At 41.0% G+C, this 18,898-nt stretch overlaps 1 protein-coding gene across 1 annotated transcript; it reads right to left on the bottom strand.

Moving 5' to 3' along the window:
• Positions 1-246: 246 nt before the first annotated feature.
• Positions 247-14,400, bottom strand: perp (p53 apoptosis effector related to pmp22). The gene is made up of 3 exons (XM_080551023.1): positions 14,103-14,400; positions 5,251-5,391; positions 247-2,277 (listed from the first exon to the last, which is right to left on the bottom strand). The coding sequence occupies exons 1-3, from the start codon at positions 14,305-14,307 to the stop codon at positions 2,066-2,068; spliced, it is 558 nt and encodes a 185-aa protein (XP_080407149.1). The 5' UTR covers positions 14,308-14,400; the 3' UTR covers positions 247-2,065.
• Between the last annotated feature and the right edge of the window lie 4,498 nt (positions 14,401-18,898).

Here is an 18,898-nt window from a genome sequence, read left to right as displayed (position 1 = left end):
GAATGTCACACTCTGTGACAGCACCAGCATGTACTTTATACCCTAACCCTAACCCAATATGGCCATGATATGACCTTCGACCTTCACCCTATCTGAGGGTTTTTGAAACCAACACAGTTGACTGATTCCTCCTGTTTCACTGAGACTCACCACCATCAGACTACATGCAGGGTACACAGATTATGTGACAACAACCCCTAACCCTCTGAACTTTGAACAAAGTGGTCAGAAGATGAAAACTTGTTGAAAAAACCTCTTTATTGCATTAAATAAACAAACCGCTGGAAATGATCTACAATGAAGTACAAAATAAACCACCAGACAAGGAGAAACAGAATAAGGTATGCCCTAGTCCATGCACGCATGTTGCATATGTAGACATCTCAGTAAGGCACATATCTTACAGATGACATGACTTCGCATCACAACAACGTCTTGAACTAGACTTAAAAGTCTAACAGGAAGACAATGCTGAATTTGAAATCGGGCCCTTTAGGGTTAGTTACTTGTCTTTTGTCTTTAACCTTTAGACACCTTTGCAGACCTGAGAATATTGAATAGGTGTAGGCAATCTAGTCCACCTTGCCATCTAAATAGGTCGAATTTTGGTAGAAAGGTAGAATTTTGCTATATTGCTTTTACATATCCAATCATTACAGATCAACAGGATCTGGGTAGGGTCGCCTATAGGGGCGGATGTGGAATTCAGGAGAAGACTTAACAATCATATTTCTAAGTCTTGTAACTGGGTGCTTGATGATCTGCTATATGCTGGTTAACCTTGGAATGGAATGGACATAACCTTTCAATACCTTTGAATCTCCCCATTATTTGTGTTACAGTGTTTATAAAGTGTTAAAGACAATACAATACAGTACATACCCACAGTCATACACACTCACGTCATAAAAAGTGAAGCATTTAGTTAAGTAGAATTAAAATAAACACCATATGTATAAAAGGACAAGAATCTTGAAGGAAAAAACTACTTTGTGTTGCATAATACAAGAACTATAAAGGAATTCTCAACCTAATCTTGAATGTAATCAAAGCACACTTCTCCCTTTGCTTTCACACATCTAACTTGCTTACAGGCTGTCCTTCTTATCTGGTGTACTAAAATACAGCCCATTCAGTTTAACTACCCATGGCCTGCAGCATTAACAATGCATTAGGGATACATGTGAATAAAGCTTTTTATAAAGTGACATCATTAACAGTTACAAAGAGAGATGTGACCAAATAACAATCCTACTGCCAATCATTCCTTTTGCATTGAGTGTAAAACAAATATCTTACATCAATCACATAATACATCTTGTAACCAGGCTGGTTAAAACACATGACATAGTTCATAAACTGTATATGGTGACAGACATCCCTATTGTTGATGTTAAGTGCACTTGGGTGGTTTTGCATTTTACTATTTTACAGTTTAGGTTAGGAAGGACGAAGAACAGTTTGAACATGAATAGAAACAAAGCCTCAGCATTGGCAGCCCCCTGTTGCATTGGCAGCACTCAAACCAGCAGGGAACCAGCATGGGGTTATAGGGTATAAACAGGGTATATATATATAGGGTATAAAACAGAGAAACACATTCAACAGAGAGCACTTTCCAACGGAGGCTGGATTTCATAGTTGGAAACAGCAATGGTCACGTTGTTCTATGATATGTCGAACACCCTTCTATGATATGTCTAACACCCTCGCCCATATTCCCTAGGCACTTGTGGAGATCTGAGAGGGTATCTGATTGGTGGAGAGGGTATCTGATAGGTGGAGAGGGGATCTGAAAATTTGTGGAATTTGTGGAATGTTCACCATTTGCCTTCACCTTTCCACACAAGGTTAGGGTTAGGGCCCTGTTTCAGCAGACCAGCCCAGTACAGCTCAGCTAGTTTTGTCTCTGTAGTGTGAATTAGGGTTTAGATTTCCACAAGTGCATATAGGAGCTAGAGGCTGGGGGTTGATTTGGGATTCAACATAAGTGTCCTCCTGAATTGTCCTGGATGGTGTTGGAGGGGCAGCAGGCTGTGTTCTCCCCCCCCGTGTCTCTGTGGCTCTAGGCAGAGGAGTAGATGTATTTGGTCTTGGCCAAACCTGTGAGCTCGTCCTCGTAGCGTGGCAGGCAGCAGAATAGGATGCCACAGCCGATGGTCACGATGGTGGCGCCCCAGCCGAACCCGTACGCCCAGGTGTAGTCATAGTGACCCTCGAAGATCTGGTCGTTGAACTTGACGGGGTAGATGATGAGAGCGATGAACTGGAGGACGACTGTTGGGACAAAACACAGGAGAATAGTCATGAGGAAGCTCCTCCAATAAGCTTTCATGTGTTCAATGCTGTGTGTTTATTACTGGGCAGAGTATTCAGAATCAGAATTATTTTTATTGCAAAAACAGGAAGTTAACTTGGTGTGGTTGGTGCATAAGACATGAAGACACAGACAACAATATAATAAAAAGCAACAACAATGTAATAAACAACACTATATAGAATATGTACGGCTGGTGTGCGTGTGAGTGTGTGTGTGTGTGTGTGTGTGCGTAAGACAGGAGAGGGGGGGGGAGTCCCAGAGTCAGAGTGGCCGGGGGGTTGTTTGTGAGGCCCGCTGCCACAGGGAAGAAACTGTTCAGGTGGCTCAAGGTTTGGTCTTGATAGATCAAGATGGTCGAGGAGGGAGTCAACGATGGCCTTGAGGCCTCAGAACGAGGCCAGAAGTATTCAGCCAGTGAGGTGTTGAATATATCTGTGTACACTGCAGATCTAACCCAGATCTAACCCTAACCCTAACCCTGATCTGCACAGCGCTTCAATGTCGAGAGGGAGACAGAGTCTGGTCCAGCAGCTTTGCGGGGATTCCGTTTTTTAAACAGAATTGGTGAATTGTACTGAAAATGTATTGTTTTGATACTGTATTGTATTGATGATGTTGCGTCATCTTAGCACAGTAATAAAAACACAACTTAACCCTAAATTTGAAGATGTCACAACTCCACAGATTAGATCAGAACAGAGTCACAGTAGTCAGTTTCAAGATAAAGTTCAAAGGTCAAACTCATTCATATTTTGGTTCAAAATGGAAATGTGTCCATAACTTACAGGCATTCAGGCGTAGGAAGTAAAAGCAGTTGATATCACAATAAATATGAAACATGTATGATGTCGCCTATAAATACAGATACGGATGAGCATACTGTATGTGAAGCATCATCATAAAGCATGTGAGTGGGAGATGCCAGGGTCCCGCTCACCCCGAGGGGGAGAATCACCCAGAGGAACATGACACAGACGTGTGAGAGAGAGAGAGAGAGAGAGAGAGAGAGAGAGAGAGAGAGAGAGAGACAGAGAGAGACAGAGAGAGAGAGAGAGAGAGAGAGAGAGAGAGAGAGAGAGAGAGAGAGAGTTAGCAGGGTGTGTGTGTGTGAGAGAGAGACGGCCAAAACTAACAGGAGGTTGTGGGACATATTTGAGGGGAAGTGTAGTTTGGCTGTACTGGAGTTTTGAAATAAGGCTTAAAGTTTTAGAAGTGGTATAAACAGATCTATACCAAGAGTCTAACAATTGTAAAGTTGAATTGAGGTGTCAAATAGATGAAAGAAGGTTAGAGGATTGTTAAGGTAAGATAGAGAGAGAGAGTGAATGTCATTTGGGGTAGAAACATTTATACAGTATAATCATCAGTTGTCCCACTAATAAAGCAGCATTAAGTTAAGTATAGTGAAGTAAGATGGTAAGATCAGCTTGGTTTATGTTGTGATTCATGGTTGTATCACATATTTACCAGCAACCAGTCTTACTCTGAGTCAGAACTATCTAGAAGGATGATGTCTGTGACCTCAGTGATAGCTGTCCTTGGAGAGGCGGAGTCACGAGGGTTGCCAACGTTCTCACTAACAAATAACAAAGGGGACGATGTCTGTTGGCAGCGGTAGGCAACCCTAGGTGTCACACCCCTATGGGGACATGATTCACCAGGTAAATTGTGAGGTGCTTGTCGTCACAGGTGTAAAGTGTTACTCATGCAGTGACAAGGGTTTCACTCTTAGTTTCCCCTGGAGTGCTAGCAGGGCTAGCCTGGGCTGTGAGGCGGGGGGGAGGAGAGGGAAGGGGAGAGTCGGCTGGTATCAGGTTTCATACGAAGGTGGCAGCTGCAGACTGCAGAGGGAAGGTGGGGGTGGGAGGAGGGGGAGTGGCTTAACGACCTATGACCTCACACTATCAGCTCAATGACTCAACATGACACGCAACATTCTCCTGGACGGTTCCCATGGCAACGACCCCCATAATACCACCACAGCCCTTCCCTGAACCAAAACAACAGCGAAACAACTAAACTCCTCCTAACCCACTCTCACTCTCTCTCTACCTCTCTCTCTCTCTTTCTCACTCCCTCGCTCTACCACTCTCTCTGTCTCTCTCTCTCTCTGTCTCTGTCTCTCTCTCTCTCTACCTCTCTCTCTACCACTCTCTCTGTCTCTCTCTCTCTCTACCACTCTCTCTGTCTCTCTCTCTCTCTCTGTCTCTCTACCTCTCTCTCTCTGTCTCTCTCTCTCTACCTCTCCTCTACACACCGTCCCTCTCTCTAGGCTCAGACTCGTACCAGAGCTTTATAACACTCAGGGTTGGGAGCAGCTGTCGCTGCCATGCTACTTCTGCCTTTCACTGAACTTAGAGAGGGAAGAGAGAATATAAACCACATGGGTACTATAGGAGAGCTGCTCCATAGGTTTGACATCTGTTGGTACTATAGGAGAGCTGCTCCATAGGTTTGACATCTGTTGTTGTTCATATTTAACTACTATACTGTGCTCTCCAATAGTAAACTCTCTCTCTCCTTCAGAGAGATAGCCCAGATAGTCAGCTTGTAATAGTTCTGTTTGTAGGTAGCAACACAGCTTAGTTATGTTTGTAGGTAGGGTTAGGCTTAGCATGAATATAATGTATGCAGCTTAGCATGTTAGTATGAATATATTATTATACATACATACTTCATACTAATTATTCTGTATTACAAGAATATTATTACTGAATTTGAATCTACTTAAAGGAAATGTATGTGTAATGATGCTAATGTACTGTGCTGTCGTGTGTACTGTTACTGTATGTTATACTGTACAGTCAGGGGAGGCCGGTGAAGGTAGACATCTTCCTCCTCCAGGCTCCCCTATGTGAAGGACACACTGCAACTTACCGACGATGAAGAGGAGGGTGCCAATGATGGGCAGCAGGCTGATGTTGACTTACCGACGATGAAGAGGAGGGTGCCAATGATGGGCAGCAGGCTGATGTTGACGGTGCAACAGAGGGCAACCACAGAGATGATGAAGGCTAAGATGAGGATGAGGAGGCCGATGATCATCAGAACTGCTACAGCCATGGCCCACGCTGAAAACAGGACAAACAATATGATCATCAGAACTGCTACAGCCATGGCCCACGCTGAAAACAGGACAAACAATATGATCATCAGAACTGCTACAGCCATGGCCCACGCTGAAAACAGGACAAACAATATGATCATCAGAACTGCTACAGCCATGGCCCACGCTGAAAACAGGACAAACAATATGATCATCAGAACTGCTACAGCCATGGCCCACGCTGAGAACAGGACAAACAATATGATCATCAGAACTGCTACAGCCATGGCCCACGCTGAAAACAGGACAAACAATATGGAAAGAGTTATAGGCTTATAGAAACAAACAGTAAGGAGTATGACTATTATCTATATGACTACAATCAATCAGAAATGGAAAAAAGGGGGGAGGAACAGCTACCATAGCTTCAAATAACCTAAACTGCAGGAGCATATCCTTTGATATATTCTCCTCCTTTGAATATCATGCCACAGTTATGGCATGCCAACCACCTATTCTTACGGTAACTGTATACAGGCCGCCGAAACCAGCCCCTACTTTCCTACCTGACTTCTCTGAGTTCCTATCCATTATCCATCCCAACTATGATAGGATTATTATCACTGGTGATTTTAACTTTCATGTTGATAATGGGGCTGACTTGAAGGCTAGGGAGTTTATTGACCTCTTGGAATCTATGGATTTTGTCCAACATGTCAATGAACCCACTCACAATCATGGCCATACCCTTGATCTTGTGATTACAAAGGGTCTTGAGGTCTCAATATCAGGTATCAGCGACCTGGCCCTCTCTGACCATTTCTGTATTTTCTTTACCATTGTAACACGTAAAGCTGAAAGCAATGCTGAACGTGTTGTTAAAAAACGTTATCTTACCCCTGCAGTGGCTGAGAATTTCAAAGCTTTAATGAACAGTAATCACACAACTCCCACGTTGTGTGAAAACGACTTAGTAATTACCTTTAACAATAAAGTAAAAATGGCCCTAGACTCCCTGGCACCTACCAAATTAAAAAAGGTTGGAGCCAAGAGGAGAGCACCATGGCGAAACAGTGAAATAAATCTCCTAAAGAGAACATGTAGGAAAGCTGAGCGCAGATGGAGAAAGAGCAAATTACAGATTGATCAGAATATTTTTAAAGAACATCTATCTGCCTTTAACTTGGCAATGCGAAATGCTAGAAAAAATCACTTCTCAAAGATAATATCTACAAACAAGAATAACCCTAGGGTCTTGTTCTCGACAATTGATTGCCTTGTAAACCCTGCTCCTAAAACTCTAGACGGCGCAGCCTCTGTCACCAAATGCGAGGAATTTGCAGCCCACTTCAGGGATAAGATAACAAATATTAGAATGTGTATTACTCAGGAAAGACTAGGTTTGTGTAGCACCACAGATCCGCCGCCACAGAACATGACTATGAGCATGTTCACCATGATTAGTACGGAAACATTAGGTAAAATTGTGTCACAGCTTAAACCGTCTACGTGTCCTCTTGACCCTATTCCTACCACCTTTTTTAAGGAAATTTTTGAATCTGTGTCTGATGACATACTAGGCATTGTAAATCACTCCCTACTTAAAGGGATATTTCCAGCGGCGCTTAAAACTGCCCTGGTTAGACCCACCCTGAAAAAAAGTAACCTAGATCCTTCTGATCCCAAAAACTGTAGACCAATATCAAATCTCACTTTTCTAAGCAAAATTTTAGAAAAGGCAGCGTATAGACAGCTTCATGAATTCCTAGTCTTAAATAATAGGTATGACCCACTTCAGTCAGGTTTCCGATCATACCACAGCACAGAAACCGCTTTGCTTAAGGTAACAAATGACCTTAGGATAAATGCAGACTCGAAAAAACTCTCGATTCTTGTACTCTTAGACTTAAGTGCAGCCTTTGATACGGTAGACCATTCCATACTTATTGACAGACTTGAAAACTGGGTTGGCCTCTCAGGTCCGGTCTTGAACTGGTTCAGGACTTACCTGGCTGACCGAGACTACTTTGTAGCCCTTGGTGACCATAAGTCAAAAAATTATAGCACAACCTGTGGAGTTCCCCAGGGGTCCATTTTAGGACCGTTGCTCTTTAGCCTATACATGCTACCCCTCAGTTCTGTTATCAAGAAGCATAGCGTTAACTACCACAGCTATGCTGACGACACTCAGCTTTATATCTCAGTAACTCCCAACGACTACAAGATGATTGACCACCTGATAGATTGTATTGCCGATATTAATATTTGGATGACACAAAACTTTCTCCAACTCAATCAAGAAAAAACAGAGGTATTGATCATTGGCGAGAAAACTGGGAGAGAGAAATTATCTGCACACTTGAAAACACTAGCTCTTAACACTAAGTGTCAGGCCAGGAATCTTGGTGTCATAATTGACTCAGATCTAAATTTTGAAACTCATATTAATAATACTATTAAAACATCCTTTTACCATCTAAGAAACATTACTAAGGTACAATCATTTCTCTCCCAGGCAGACACTGAAAAATTAATGCATGCGTTTGTTACTAGTAGGCTAGATTACTGTAATGCTCTCCTGACAGGTCTCCCCAAAAAAATGATAAATAGACTACAAATGGTTCAAAATGCTGCTGCTCGTGTCCTTACTAGGACCAAACGAAGAGCGCACATCACACCTGTCTTGAGATCACTACACTGGCTCCCTGTCAGTCATAGAATAGACTTTAAGATCCTTTTACTAGTTTATAAATCACTTCACTGTGATGCACCCAATTACATGGTGGACATGCTCATAAGATACACACCAGCTAGACCCCTACGGTCTAGTGGCACGGAACTTTTAATAGTGCCAGAGGTTAGGACAAAGAGATTTGGAGGATCAGCTTTTAGCATATATGCTCCTAGATTGTGGAACACCCTACCTGAGGGCCTGAGGTTGTCTAAAACTCAGGACATTTTTAAGCGTGACCTCAAAACCTACTTATTCAATGTCGCCTTTTGATACTACGGGAGACATTGGACATTATAGAACTAGGATCACTAGGCCATTACACCATACTCGTGTTTTGAGATTTGTGTTGACAGGAAAATGGACCCGGGTGCTGATGAGGCACTCTCAGCTCCAAATAGCACCTAGAGCAGTACTGGAACCGGTACAAGGGTGTACCAGGACCACCATCAGGTTGTATTGCTGTCATCTTTATTGTCTTTATTGTGTTGTTGCATCATAACTATGCCTAAGATTCTCTTTTGGCAGGACCTGTGACCATCCGGATGCAGAACGATGCAAATATAACACTAAATTTATGGACAGAGTGTACGCCGATAATATGCAAGGAATTTTTCCTGGATACATGGTGTACAGGTTTTTGCCCTTGCTTGCTTGCTTTGTGCCGGTGGTCCTTGGCCTCCCCTTGGGGACCGCTGGGTACTGGTAGGCAAACTGGCTAGTAGTCGCTCTATTGGTAGAGGGCTGCAAGGGAATTTTTTCCTGGCTACATAGTATACAGGTTTTTACTTTTGCCTGCTCGCGGCTCTGTCAGTATTGATTGATTGACTGATTGACTGAACATTTTCATTGTGTGAAGCGCATTGAGTTGCATCTTGTAAGAAATGCGCTATACAAATAAAATTTGATTTGATTTGATTTGATTTATTACTATACTAGTAATACTACTACACTGTGTGTATATATAATATACTATACTCCTAGCAATGCAGGCTGGAGGAGGGAGTAAGGAACTGTATCAAACACACATGACAAACATGACTAATACTCATAGATACATATACATAATAACATAATAACATGACACACATGATGCATTACCCTAACCCTGTCAGCCACCAGCCTCCCCTGACACTCAGGAAGCAAATCAACTCACAGATCAGACTTCATAGACGTGACCCTGATACAGGAGGAGAGCTGTCACAGGCTGGCCCTGGTCAGGAACACAGGGACACTTCTACATGTAAAAGTCTATAGAATAGTAATACAGTACTATAGTCTATAGTAACAGGCTGCTGTACATTTAAACATCTAACGCCGCTGAAGCCACATCAAACAACAATGTAAAGTCCATACACACATGTTTATATACACACATGTTTATATACACACATGTTTATATAGACACATGCTTATATAGAGTGTAGAGAGTGTATCTAGGTATATGTAGAGTATATGTAGTGTATCCTCTAGGCATCAGTGGAGGCAGAACTTGGAGGACGGGCTGCCAGCGCCTGAGCCAAGCTGGAAAAACATCAACAAGCACAGACTCTATAGAGACACATGTTTATATAGAGTGTAGAGAGGGTATCTAGGTATCAGACTCTATAGAGACACAATGTTCCATCCAGAGATTGGTTATGGTACAGGATGTGGCTGTTCTCACATGATCTGTGAACTTATAATAATCTATATTATAATAATAATAAACAGAGTGGGATAAATGTCAAAACATTATTTTCTTTATTTAACAAAAAACTGCCTCCAACTGCAGACTGACAGCAACGTGAGAAGGATCTTGGTTGAGAGGGAAAGTAACCAACATAACATTCCAGACGGTTTTAGCTGTCAGACCAGTGACTCCACTGACTCTGAAGGACTGGGTATGTACAGGGTGTGTTTGTGCATGTGTGCATGTGTGTGCGTGTGTGTGTGTTTACACCCCGGTTACACCCACTACACCCCAACAACACCACCAACTGTTGCATGCAGAGCTGACATGTGTCCTGAATTATTCACTGTATCTCTCCCAGCCTACGCCTGAGCCTGGGGCGCTCACTCATGCATTCACACGCCTCGGATATCCAATAATAAGTTGTGCTAGTCAAACAAGTTCTAGCTCTGCTCTAGAACTAGCTCTAGCTCTGTCTTAACACAGAGAGTTCACACTAAAGAGACAATAAACGGTCACTAGTACTAGTACGGTACTATGTACACAAAGGGTACATAAGAAGTGTCATCATCTCCAGTCCTATGTAATGCTTGACTATACTGTTCCCAGTCTTGTCCTGTTTGTTTATTCTCCTATTCACTGTCTCCCATTGTGTACACTGTATTCTGTACTTAAAGTAAAGTGCTTTGAGGCGCTTTGAAAGTACATTCTAAATAAAGACTGACTTGACTTGACTTGGCTTCTCTGGGGTTCCAGTTCTAACTTTTACTGTTTGAATCTGTTTAAATCTCCTTGTGTTCCCTTTGTTTTTATGTGTTTTTCCTGTTAAGTGCATTGTATTGCCATTTGTGGATGAAATGTACTATACACATAAGGTCTGACTGACTGGATGATAGATTAACATACCAAAATGTTTAGAATTAGAATTTAGAATTTTAGTTTTTTAGCTAAAACTGTCATCAACAAATCACTCAATAAGTTGAATTGAATCTTAATGCAAGGATAATAGTTCATGTCATTTTGGAATTCATATCTTTCAGCTAGTTTCATTTCAGCTAGTTTTAAGTGTCATAGCAAAGGGTCTGAACACTTATGTACATTGTATTTCAATTGTAATAAATTAACTGAAAAATGTGCTTTCACTTTGTCATTCTGGGGTATTGAATATGGATTGATGGCAAATTATTTAATATACAGTATATAATGGACATGTAATCCATTTTAAATGTAGTCTATAACACAAGAAAATGTGGAAAAGGTGAAGAGGTCTGAATATGTTTGGCAGATCTGAAGCAAGGCTCTCACCCTAACTCTATTATTCTGTGATTGTTGCTGAAGATCTCCTAGATTGTAACATTCCAACTCTGTAACACAGTGTTAGAGTGTAACACAGTGTTAGATTGCGGTTGTTTTACAGAGTCAAAGGTAGCAACTCAAATCTCACTAATAAACCGGGTAGTCTTTAATACTTTAATACTTTCCAGATGGTTCGACTTCACATATGCCTCTCGTAATCATCTTCCACATAAACAACCAGTGGCTCAAGTTGCTGCTAAAGTTATAGTTATATAATATAGTTAATAGTAATATAATAATAAGATATGTATATATTAACATAATATATGTTATAGTGCTGAAATTAGTTTCCAGGGATTAAGTCAAAAGTGGTTGTGTTAACCATGGTCCTGTTCTGTTATGTTTTTAGCAACTCTTTTTGAATGATGCACATCTTTTTCTCAGTGCCTTGATTTAATTCCAGAGCAGAACACAGTTAGGGTTAGGGTTACAGCGTCAGATCAAGGCCATGCATGGGTTAGGGTTACAGCGTCAGATCAAGGCCTGCAAGTCAGAACTGTTTCCTGAGAACCACCATGCTGTCTCTTGTCTGGCCACACCCAGGGAGTTGCCCTGGGATTGGCCGACATCCAGCAGAATGAAGTATGTCTGACTGTGACTGACACTGTAGTCACAATAGCAACACTGTATTCACATGTAGGTATATAGCACTTTATCATTGATTTTACTGACTTACTTGAACAAATGTTTAGACTGAACAGGAATAATGGTATCAATGTAACTGCCTTCTCTTTTCCTGATAACAGCAACAGTGCTGCCATTGTTACTGTTGCTACCTGACCAACAACAGAGAGAGAGAGAGAGAGAGAGAGAGAGAGAGAGAGAGAGAGAGAGAGAGAGAGAGAGAGAGAGAGAGAGAGAGAGCGAGAGCGAGAGCAAGAGCAAGAGAGAGAGAGAGAGAGAGAGAGAGAGAGAGAGACACTTCTATTCCTTCTGAGGGACTATCCTGTGAAGACCGGTACATTATACACTTCCCCTCCCCCCCTCTCTCTTCTCTGACTTGTTGTCTGGTCGGCCAACAGTACAACAGGACTGAGCAGCAATTACTATTCTAAAAATAGCCCTGTGAACATGCCTGTGTGAAAGCCATCTTGATACCAACTATTCATTCAGTTCATAGAACCCAACATTCACATGGTAGGCTTAGGCTATAGTGTATTGAATTATATTTGTTTGGGAAACACACTATACTAATACTGGGTAGGGCCTCCCTATGCTCTCAAATAACATTGCTTTGAAATTTGAAACATTGCTTTGAGATTCTGGTCAATGATACAATGATTGCACGCCATTCACGTAATTCCTGCAGATTTTTCAGGTTGCACTTTCAAGCTTTGAATCTCTCGTTCTACCACATCCCAAAGGTGTTCTATAGGATTCAGATCCGGTGACTGGGAAGGCCACTGACGAACACTGAACTCATTGTCATGTTCATGAAACCAGTTTGAGACGACTTTTGCTTTGTGACATGGTCATTATCATGCTGGAAGTAGCCATTAGAAGATGGGCACATTGTGGCCATGAAGGGGGATGCACATGGTCAGCAACAATACTCAGATAGACTCTGGCATTCAAACAATGATTGATTGGTATTCACGGGCCCAAAGTGTGCCAAGAAAACATTCCACACACCGTTACATCACCTGAATGAATGAGAAGGTGTGCAGGTGTTCCTAGTAAAGTGTTCAGTGAGTTTATGTTTGGAAAGTTTGCAACAACCTGTAACTAGATACGGTGGGTATTACATGTTTATATCATTCTTACAAGACATTAATGACAGTGTAATGTGAACAATATAGGCTAGCATTAGAAGAAGATAATTGATGGGGGGGGCGCTTGGTGGTGTAACACACTAAGGCCTCAGCCATGTAATTGTAGGGTCTCTGGTTCGATTCTGTCCGTAGACATATCCTGCATGTCATCCCTCCTCTCTCGCATATATATATATATATATATATATATATATAAAAGTATGTATACTGTTGTATAGAATACTCTCTTCTAACACCTTACCCTAACCCTAACCCTAACCCTAACCCAAGCACAGTGGTGTGGAGCATCAGTCACAGCTATTTCCCCAAAGCAATCAGGCTCCTGGGGTCTGCCACCCCTCAGCCAACCCCACGCACACTGCAGTAATGAACTTGCAGTATAATAAACACTACTGGATTACGTGTAGCCTATACCATTGGACTAATCACTGCCGTACTGTATTGTTTTATATTCATATCATCGTGCTCTACACTATTGAAGCTAACGTAAAATCCATCACTTTATTATCAATGTAGGGTCACTTTTCTACTTATTATTATTATTATTATTATTATTGTTATTATTGTGTTATTATTGTGTTATTATTGTGTTATTATTGTCTGTTGTATCTCAATGCTGCAATGTCAATGTTGAGGAACCAAAGCCTAAGAATATTACTCTTTTTAAACTTTTAAAAACTTTTTTCTGAGAGATCTGAGGTGAGATGTTGTAGACGCAGAGGAACATGATCACACATGAGCTCCCTGACTCTCCTCAGGGGAAGTATGTACCATGCATTCTGCAGCAGGCTGAGGTCTGTAATACTGAGTCTATGACAGATGAAATGAAGTTGAGTCCAAAGTTCAGTCTAACCCTGCCAAACCCTCCCTTACTGTGTCAGGCTTCCATTGATATGGACATTACATATATAAATACATATATAAATAAAGCTTTACTTACAGATACTGTATGTTTCTAGTGGCAATGCCGTATGTTTTCTTTCTAAAGAATTGGCCCTATTTTTAAAAAGGTGAGTCTTTTTTGCTTCAGACTTCTGGAAGTCTGTCATATCCCATTTGGGGGAGGTTCTATTCTTCTCTATTGATATTACATATTATATTATATTACACCATTCTGCTTGATGCCCATGATCCCTATTGACATCCATGCTGTGTGATGATCCCTATTGACATCCATGCTGTGTATAGGATATATAAATACTTACAGTTGTCCATCAGACTGGAGCAGACCCAGTTGTCGTTCCTGCCGCGACATTGTTTCCACATGTTGGCATAGTGACTCTTGGCGTCCTCGTCCTCCACCCAGCCCGACGCAGCGCAGATCGCGATGAGATCAAATATGATCGCAAACAGCAGCAGAAGAGGCAGGATCCATCTGCACCGGGGGTAGGCGATGCCACAGCGGAACATGGTCGATATATGTATGTTCGAGAATCAGGTAGAATCAGGTAGAATTAGACCGCCAGAGAGTGAGGGAGGAGCGGGATACCAGCGGTGGATCAGGCGTCCGGATAGTGTCTGGTTGTGTCTGGTTGTGTGTGGTTGTGTCTGGTTGTGTCTGCACCTTCTCAGGGAGTCTAGTGAAGAGCCACACCCGAGTAGCAACGTGATCCGCCGGCAGGAAACCTGTTTGGGAACCTGTAGGGCTGAGTGGGCTGAACCTGGAGGGCTGGGCTTGGCCATCTGCCGAGAGGCGAGAGTCAACTAGCAACACTATGGAAGCATATAGCTGACTTAATTCAAATGCTAATGAAATATGAGATTGCAATTGCATGTTCCACTTTTGCATGCATTCTTTGACAATATTCAAATTCAAATGCAATTCTAATGATTTGCATTTTCATTTTCATGTACCCGATGTGCACATTCGCTGTCAATATTAAAATGATAATGCAAAGCCATTTGACATTTAATTTCCAAAGTCATGCGCTGCTTTGTAGCTGACAAAATTCAAAAGTTCATTCTAATGTGCAAATTACTTTGCAATCCCAAAATAGCATATTCATTTGCCACTTTTGCCTGCGTTATTTGAGTCAATATTCAAATTGTAATGCAATAATGTGATACGCAATTGCATTTACATGTTCTAGGAAACACATCCGCTTTACAGCTGACAAAATTCAAACTCTCTATGCAATTCAAACGCATCCGGGTACTTTGCTCTCCCGTCATGTCCACGCCCCTATTTGGGTGATAGCAGTGGAGAAGTTTGACTGGCGGTCAATGGAAATTTCTGGTCTTTGCTACTTTAATCAGATAAAATAAGAAAACCGTAGTGCTTTTTAGATATTAGGCCCAAATCCGATGGCCAGTTAGGCAAACTATTATATAGTGTCGTTGCCGATCAATGATCGACGTCGTTATGTAGAGAAAATTAATGAAATAGGGGTTGATTCATCAGAGCAGTCATACGTCATCCCCCTGTCATCAGGCATTTGTCGATCTTTGATTTGATTTGCCGTGTAAATCCCCAGATGAGAGTGTTACATTAGTTTTCTTAAGATAGGATAATGAATAAATCTGTTCAATGGGCATTTGCCTACTGTTAATCAGTGCCTACTGTTAATCAGTAGCCTGTATGGTGTATATGAAGATGTTATAGCTAGCTAGCTACGATTTATCATGAAAATAATGAACAGCAAGCTAGATCCAAAACTAGGGCCGGTGGAGGAGGGCAAGTGTCACATTGGACAGACTACCAAAACAGAAAAATAAAGTATCTTAACGACAGCAAAAGTGATGGATGTCAGAAATTGCCTACATTACCTGGAGATTCAATAAGGTACTTTCATATGACAGGATATGGGTTAGGGTTATATGACACCTGTAGCGAGATAGATAGATAGAGCCAAAAGTAAAAAGTCGCTGAGAGACGCAACACCAGGGTCTGGCTGGTAATTGTATGATGCGCCAAACAATCCGCTGAGATGAAAAGTACGTTTTAGAGCATTTATTGAATAGAACAATCAAACTTGGCGACGTACAAAAATAATCCATAAGCGATCAAAACCAGAAAAATAACAAACAATGCGTATAGAATATAGAATAGAATAGACTTTATTGTCCTTGTACAGTTGCCTATACAATGAAATTGTAGTGGTTCTTCTGAAGGTGCAAAAACAGAAAAACATATTCACATATTCACAAACCTATACACATAACATATCACAAATATTACACACTAGACAAATTCAAAAGCGAAAATGCTATAAAACAAGCTATGAGACAATGAGGTCTGTGGTGTCAAGTGCAAATAAAGACAACAATATTAAGAAAATAAAAACAACTATAAAAGCAAGCTAAAAGACATGAGGTCAGTGTCTCATCTGGTTCATCAGTGGTTCATCTGCGTCATATGCGTATAATGCGGTCAACAAAAATACATCGCTCCCCTCTCTCTCCACTAACGCAATGCAAGATGCGCAGGTGCTTAAATTACCTTGCAATATCACCCCCCATAACCATATGACTTCTCAATACGGTGATCAAGGCAATAAACAAACAATCAAAGTAGGATTACAGACTTTCAGTCTGCCTCCATCCATGTGGATGAACCACCCAAAGGCCTGAGGTGTCGGAGGCATGAATATGATTTAGGGGGTATTTAGTATAACAGGCTAATGGGTTTATTGTGAGTTTACTTGTTTGTTTATTGCCTTGATCACCGTATTGAGAAGTCATATGATGAGACACTGACCTCATGTCTTTTAGCTTGCTTTTATAGTTGTTTTTATTTTCTTAATATTGTTGTCTTTATTTGTCAAATGGCTTTGCATTATAATTTTAATATTGACAGCGAATGTGCACATCGGGTACATGAAAATGAAAATGCAAATCATTAGAATTGCATTTGAATTTGAATATTGTCTGAAAGAATGCATGCAAAAGTGGAACATGCAATTGCAATCTCATATTGCATTAGCATTTGAATTAGGTCAGCTATATGCTTCCATAGCAACACAAGCCCAACCCCATTCATATTCATATTTCACTACTGTAACTCGTTCAATGCCAACCTCAGAATAGCATTGATTAGAACGTGACATTATACCTTTACTGTCAATGGATTTGCATGGGTTTAGGAAGATGATATAAGATGTACATTTGTCTGAATGTTTTCCACAATAAATACATGTGTTATTGGTGTGTGTGTGTGTGTGTGTGTGTGTGTAAACTACTGACAAATAATGTCCAAAAGAAAACAGAATAATAATAGTAACCATTATTCTAGCCCTTAACTTTCCTACTATTTCTTCCCTCACTGCCACTTTTCTCCACCTCAACATCTTTTTCTCTACTGATTTCATTTCAGTAGCACCGTGCTACTAGCACGCTTTCTGTTTCATGGACTGGTCGTCTTCAGTACCTGACTGTCAGTGTCATGTGTTGGATGAAGTAGTTAGGGTTAGTTAGGGTTAGTTAGGGTTAGGGTTAGTTAGGGTTAGTTAGGGTTAGGGTGATGTAGGTTTAGTGTAGTAACATCTTCCCTTGTAAAGTAATAATACATTTTCAGAATAGCTTCCCCAAGACTAAGGGTGTAATCCTCACTTCTCACTTCATAATCCAGCAATATTCCCTCTTTTCATTGAATGTGACAATGCAGGTTAGTTTCCATGGAAACAGGTCTACAGGTCTGTTGGCTGTTTGCTGGTAATAAAGCAACATGCATCTTCCAACATCTTGAGAACGACCTTTGCTTTTGAATACATTTGGATATTGTTGTGTCATGGAAATAAGGCGAGCTACCTCGTTAGCTAACCCTAACTAACCCTTCTGCTACTTCTACACACTTCTCATTACATTGTAATGCTGCCACCAACTGCCCTTAATCAGTATGAATGCAACATACCACAGATATATATACCACAGAGAAGTCTTTACTGTATGACTGTTACCTTCAGATCAGTGGACTTGTTTGTACTGTTGGTATTCTGTTATTTATATAATTATTGAAATAGCATCACAACAATTGAAAGCTCTTTAGTGATGTTCTTGTGAATATACCATCCTGGTTAAGGTTGTCTCCCTCTTGTTAAGGAAACGTTTTTTGTTTCAATTAGTATTCTTTCTTTACCTGGGAGTCAATTCCTTTTGCTCCAAGAAACTGCATTTTAAATGTGGTTATATTACTTATTTGTGACAGCAAATATCAAACACCTTCTTTTAAACCAAATGAATGCAAATATATTGGCCGTAGACAAAAGTAAATAGATCAGGATTGGGCAAAATACAAAAACATTTACATGTTTGGGGGCAGCAGTAGCCTAGTGGTTAGAGAGGCTAGCAATCGGAAGGTCGTTGGTTCAATCCCCACCTCAGGTGGGAGCTGCATGTGCCCTTGAGCAAGGCACCTAACCTCTAATTGCTACAGGGGTTCCGACTATGACTGACCCTGTGGCTAGAGCAAAAAAACTAAACAAATTCCAGCAATTGATTGACAAGTTGATTGCATGGCTAATAAAAACATTATATTATTATTATTATTATTATTATGGTGTTTTTGTTTACAAAGATAGGGATCACTATTTGACAACTCACTATCACAATTTGATACAAGAAAATGTGTTAAATGAATTGTGTTAAAACTGCAACAAGGTGTCCTTGCTGGTTCTGTCTAAATCCCAAACCTTGTATTGTCTCTTTCTGCCATGTTTGTTTTGGTCATCTAGGTGTCCTTCAACCCAGCTGCCCCTCCTAAGCTCCATACAGAACAGTGGTTAGGGTTAGGGTTAGCTCCATACAGAACAGTGGTTAGGGTTAGGGTTAGCTCCATACAGAACAGTGTTCATAGTCTCCAGATCGTCGTCTGAGTTCTTTAGTTGAGGCTGTGGATTCTCCTTCCGAGGTTCCATTTTGTGCAAAAGTAGTGTTCATGCAATATCTCCTTAGTTAAATCTGGCTTCAAAACACCATCTGAGGAAATATGGCCAAAGTTTTATCCACACATTGTCCAATGTCTTTGTATGTCTAGATTTTCCTTGTTTGTCTGACTTGTCTTTAG

The sequence above is a fragment of the Nansenia antarctica genome (genome assembly GCF_963989245.1).
Source record: "Nansenia antarctica genome assembly, contig: SCAFFOLD_228, whole genome shotgun sequence".
In the NCBI taxonomy this organism is placed as follows: Eukaryota; Metazoa; Chordata; class Actinopteri; order Argentiniformes; family Microstomatidae; genus Nansenia; species Nansenia antarctica.
Note: the sequence above shows the minus strand (reverse complement) of the source record. Positions and strands in the feature narration are given on the sequence as shown.

Bases quoted from the DNA above. Each gene is read 5' to 3' on its own strand.
- perp (XM_080551023.1), bottom strand. From the start codon at position 14,307: ATGTTCCGCTGTGGCATCGCCTACCCCCGGTGCAGATGGATCCTGCCT. The intron at 5,392-14,102 runs GTAAGTATTTAT...TCCTGTTTTCAG, and splicing joins CTCCAGTCTGATGGACAACT to CGTGGGCCATGGCTGTAGCA. The intron at 2,278-5,250 runs GTAAGTCAACAT...TTGTCCCAACAG, and splicing joins CACCCTCCTCTTCATCGTCG to TCGTCCTCCAGTTCATCGCT.